At 38.7% G+C, this 5,269-nt stretch overlaps 1 protein-coding gene across 1 annotated transcript; it reads left to right on the plus strand.

Annotated features, from left to right (window-relative positions):
- The first annotated feature begins 1,575 nt into the window (after window positions 1-1,575).
- On the plus strand, window positions 1,576-2,541 carry LOC110301917 (olfactory receptor 7G2-like). The gene has a single exon (XM_021172635.1). It carries the CDS (start codon window positions 1,576-1,578, stop codon window positions 2,539-2,541), a length of 966 nt encoding a protein of 321 aa, XP_021028294.1.
- Window positions 2,542-5,269: the final 2,728 nt, after the last annotated feature.

The following is a 5,269-nucleotide window of genomic DNA, read 5'->3' on the forward strand; positions in this document are numbered from 1 at the left end:
TTTCTGGGAAAAATTGTCCAGTCTCCGCATTCAGGTAACAGATTAACATTGTTCCTCTTGAAGCTATATAAATAACAGGGTCTTTGAAAATGCATGGCAGTTAGAATGGGTGATTTTATTTGAAATCATTGTGGGAAGCATTACTATAAGATTTTATGAAAAGATGAAAAACAAAATTCCGTATACTTTTATACTGCTTCTCTCAGTGGTCAGTCATCATATGTTTGCACTGGCCCTAACTGAGCCCCTCTAATAAGTTCACCAGGAACAGGTCCTATTTATTTCTGAGCAGAGATTTGTCCCTTCTCAAACATGATGAAACTTTTGTGAAGTTTTCCACAAAGACACAACAAACACTTATCTCAGACAGGGAAACCTACAATAGACAAAATTAATGATTCCATTAAAGTCAAATGTCAGTTTATTGAAGTTAATTAAATAAGTAAAGATGAGGAGTTATAGAGCAGAGAGACTCATATCAGGTGCATCACCAAAATGATCATTCCTATACTGATGATAATTTAGGAAATCTGAATCCCTAGAAGGGCTCTCTTCATGGCTTGAAGGCTCCACAGGCTGTAAAGTCACTTACCTCTGGCAAGGTCATCTTCCTCTAGGCAGCTCTGGTAGTGTCTCCTCTCACAGTGGCATTTTAGCCTCATGACCCTCTTTTTCTTTCCTCGAAGGAGTGTTTTAATTTCTATAGCAGAGAGTAATAGAGTGCTAAAATTTATACAGATTACATTACATTCTCTCTGTGTCTGTCTCTCTCTGTGTCTCTGTCTTTGTCTCTGTCTCTCTCTCTGTGTATGTGTGTTGTATGTTTAATGAATGTCCAGGTTAACTATCTACTTTTCAAAAATGTTTTTAAGGTTTATTTTTATCTGTAGTTATATGTGTATGAATCTCCCCCCCCCCGTATATGTGTTGTATGTTTCATGAGTGTCCAGGTTAACTATCTACTATTCAAAAATGTTTTTAAGTTTTATTTTTATTTGTAGTTATATGTATATGAATCAATCTCTCTCTCTCTCTCTCTCTCTCTCTCTCTCTCTCTCTCTCTCTCTCTCTCTCTCTCTCTCTGAACACAGAAACATGTGCATGTAGAAGTCTAATGTTTATGCCAAGAACCATCCTTAATGTTTCACTACCTTACACATTGAGAGAGGACCTCTTAATCCCAGAGTTCATCATATGGCTAATCTTGGTAGCTAGCTTGCTTTGGGTTCTCCTGCCTTGTCTTCTTATTCTGAGATTACAGATGGATCTATGAGCCCAGGTAGCACTTTTGTTGATTCTGATCATTAGAATGCTGGTCCCTATGCTTCTGTTGTATGTAATTACCACAATGAACCATCTATCTGCCCCGATAATTATATTCTTGTACTCATGTTTGGCCAAAGATTTGCAAACTATAGTAAATGCTACAGACTACAAAACTGGATACTTAATTTAAGAAATTTATATTTTCATGGTTCTGGAGGTTATAGGCCCAAATCACGATATCTAGAGAGGTAGTTGTTTAATGGTACTGTGATATTCTAATATTAATGTTGTTTTTTCTCTTTCTACTTCATGTGTTCCATCAGATTCACCATGAACATGAAATATATAAACCAAACGGTTGTGTCAGGATTCATTCTCCTGGGACTCACAGATGATACCAAGCTGCAACTTATTATCTTCAGTGTCTTTCTTTCCATGTACCTTGCAATGGTCCTAGGAAACCTCCTGATTATTCTGGCCACCAACTTTGACTCTCATCTCCATACCCTCATGTACTTCTTTCTCTCTGGTCTTTCTTTTAATGACATCTTTTTAGTTACATGCACTATTCCAAAGATGCTGGTGAATATACAAACAGGAAAACAGAACATCACTTATGGAGGATGTCTGACTCAGGTCTGCTTTGTCTTGGTGTCTGTTGGCATGGAAAATTGCCTTCTTGCAGCAATGGCCTATGACCGCTATGTTGCTATTTGCCATTCACTTAGGTATAGGATCATAATGAACCCCTGTCTTTGTATCCTAATGGTAGTATTTTCTATAATAGGGAGCATGGCAAATGCCCTGGTCAATGGTCTAATGGTATTACATCTGTCCTTCTGCACAGAACTCATAATCCCACATTTCTTCTGTGAACTTACACAGATTACTAAACTTGCCTGTTCCAACACTCTTATTGACAACATACTAATATACATTTCATCTTGCATATTTGGTGGTGTTCCTCTTTCTGGCATCATTTTGTCTTATAGTCAAATTGCAACCACTGTCTTGAGAATGTCATCATCAGAAGGAAGATATAAAGCATTTTCCACCTGCGGGTCTCATCTGTCAGTTGTTTTCTTGTTTTATGGAACCGGTTTTGGGGTCTATATCAGCTCAACAATTACAGAATCATCCAGGAAGCATGCTGTGGCTTCAGTGCTGTATTCAGTAGTCCCTCAAATGATAAATCCCTTTATCTATAGTCTGAGGAATAGAGACATGAAAGAAGCCTTGAACAAACTCATCAGTAGGATATTATTTCCTCTATGATATATCATTTCATTTTTACTAGAATTTCTTAAGTAAGCCAAGGAAACATAGTTGTTTCTTAACCAGAATATAAGATACTTTTATTATTACTCTGAATATTCATTCACTTTACTTTTCCATCACACAATCCCTCTCCACATCTACCCTCCTTATCCTCTGAGGGGGTAGAGACACTCTCTGTTGTATACCCCCCATCAATGAACATCAAGTTTCTGAAGGGTAGGCACATCCTCTCCCACTGAGGCCAGATAAGGCAGTCCATCTAGAAGAACATACACCATAGACAGGCAACAATTTTTGACCTTCAGTTACTTGGAAGACACATGAAGACAGTTCTGTAAATTTGCTACCTATAAGCAGGGAGGCCTAATTACAGCCTGTTTATACACTTTTGTTCATTATTCAGTCTCTTAGAGCCTCAAGGGTCCAGGTTAATTGACTCTGTTGGTCTTCCTGTAGAGTTCCTATCTCCTTCCTGAATTTTTTCCCCCATTCTTCCATAAGAGTCCCTAAGCTGCATCTACTGTTTTGCTGTGGGTGTTTGCATCTGTCTGAGTCAGCTGCTGGGTAGAGCCTCTCATAGGACAGCCATGCTACACTCCTGTCTGCAAGCATATCAGAGTATCATTAATAGTGTTAGGGAATGGTGCTTGATCATAGGATAGGTCTGAAGCTGAGCCTGTTGTTTGTTGGCCATTCCCTTGGGCTCTGCTCCATCCCCCAACCCAACATTTAATTTAGACAGGATAAAATTTGTTTCCCTGGCTTTGTGGGTATGTTTGTTTCACTATCACTCCACTGGTGTTCCTGACTGCCTACAGGCTGTGGCCTCTTCACATTCTATATCACCATCACCAATGCTATGAGCCACTGCTAAGGTCACTGTCATTGATTCTTGGGTACCTCCTTTATCCCAGGTCTTTGTCACATCCTGGAGATGCCTCCCACGTCCACCTCACTGTCATTTGCATAATTTCAACAATTCTCATGGCCATCTGGAACTTTTTGTCATCCCTCTCCATACCTGATCTTAAACCTTACCATTCCCCTGCCATCCCCTTTCCCATCTTGTTCCCTCCCTCCATCTGTGTCCTATGACTATTTTATTCCCCATTCTAAGTGAGATCCAAGCATTACCCCCTTGTACCACCCTTGTTTTAGCTTCTTTGGGTCTGTCAAATATAATGTTGATATCCTGTGTATTATGACTAATATTTTCTTATAAGTGAATGCATATCATGTTTGACCTTTGGGTCGGTGTTACTTCTCTCAGGATGATATTCTCAAGATCCATCCCCTTGTGTGCAAAATTTATAATGTCTTTGCTTTCAATAGGTGATTAGTATTTTACCCATTAATATAGTAGTTTTTAAAATCTATTCTTCACTTGAGGGACATCTCAGTTATTTCCAGTTTCTGATTATTATGAATAAAGCTGCTATGAACCCAGGTGTGCAAGTGTCTTTGTGGGATAATGAAACATCTTTTGGGTATATGCCTGGGAGTGGTAAAGCTGGAGCTTGAGGTAGAACTATTTCCAGTTTTCTGAGACATTGCCAAATTGATTTCCAAAATGGTTTCTCAAGTTTGCATTCCCACCAGCAATGGTGAAATGGTGTCCTGGCTCCACTTCCTTGCCAGCATATGTTATTATTTGAGGTTTTTTCTTAGCCATTCTATCAGGTGTAAGATAAAATCTAAGAGTTGTATAGATTTTCATTTCCTTGATGACTAAGGACACTGAAAATATCTTTAATTGGGTTATTTCATTTGCTGGTATCTAACTTCTTGAGTTTTTTTTTTTTAATAAAATGTGGATATTAGCCCTTTCTCAGATGCAAGGTAGGTAAAAATATTTTTGTTTTTGACAGTGTCATTTGCCTTACAGAAGTTTTTCACTTTCGTGGTATTCTATTTCTCAATTGTTGATCTTAGAGACTGAGCCATTGCTTTTCTGTTTACAGTGTTGTCTCTTGTACCAAGGAGTTCAAGGCTATCCGACTTTCTGTTCTATTAGATTTAGTCTATCTGGTTTTAGGTTGAGATCTTTAAGCCATTTGGACTTGACATTTGTGCAGAGTGATAGATATGGATTTCTTTGCCTTCTTTTACATGCAAACATCTAGTTATATCAGCAACATTTGGCAAATATGTTTTCTTTTTTCCAGTGTATAGTTCTTTTTTCCCTTTGTGAAAAATGAAGTGTCCATAGGTGTGTGATTTTATTTCAGTGTCTTTGATTCAATTCCATTGATTAATTTGTCTGTTCCTATATCCATACCATACAGTTTTTTTTAATTAATCTTTTTTATTAGGTATTTTCCTCATTTACATTTCCAATGCTATCCAAAAAGTCCCCAATACACTCCCCCCCCACTCCCCTACCCACCCACTCCCACAACTTGGCCCTGGCATTCCCCTGTACTGGGGCATATAAAGTTTGCAAGTCCTACGGGTCTCTCTTTCCAGTGATGACATACTAGGCCATCTTTTGATACATATGCAACTATAGTCAAGAGCTCTGGGGTACTGGTTAGTTCATAATGTTATTCCACCTATAGGGTTGCAGTTCCCTTTAGCTCCTTGGGTACTTTCCCTAGCTCCTCCATTGGGGGCCCTGTGATCCATTCAATACCTGACTGTGATCATCCACTTCTGTTTTTGCTAGGCCCCAGCATTGTCTCACAAGAGACAGCTATATCTGGGTACTTTCAGCAAAATCTTGCTA

Source organism: Mus caroli, unplaced genomic scaffold, assembly GCF_978045245.1.
Source record: "Mus caroli unplaced genomic scaffold, Mus_caroli_1 scaffold_11, whole genome shotgun sequence".
In the NCBI taxonomy this organism is placed as follows: domain Eukaryota; kingdom Metazoa; phylum Chordata; class Mammalia; order Rodentia; family Muridae; genus Mus; species Mus caroli.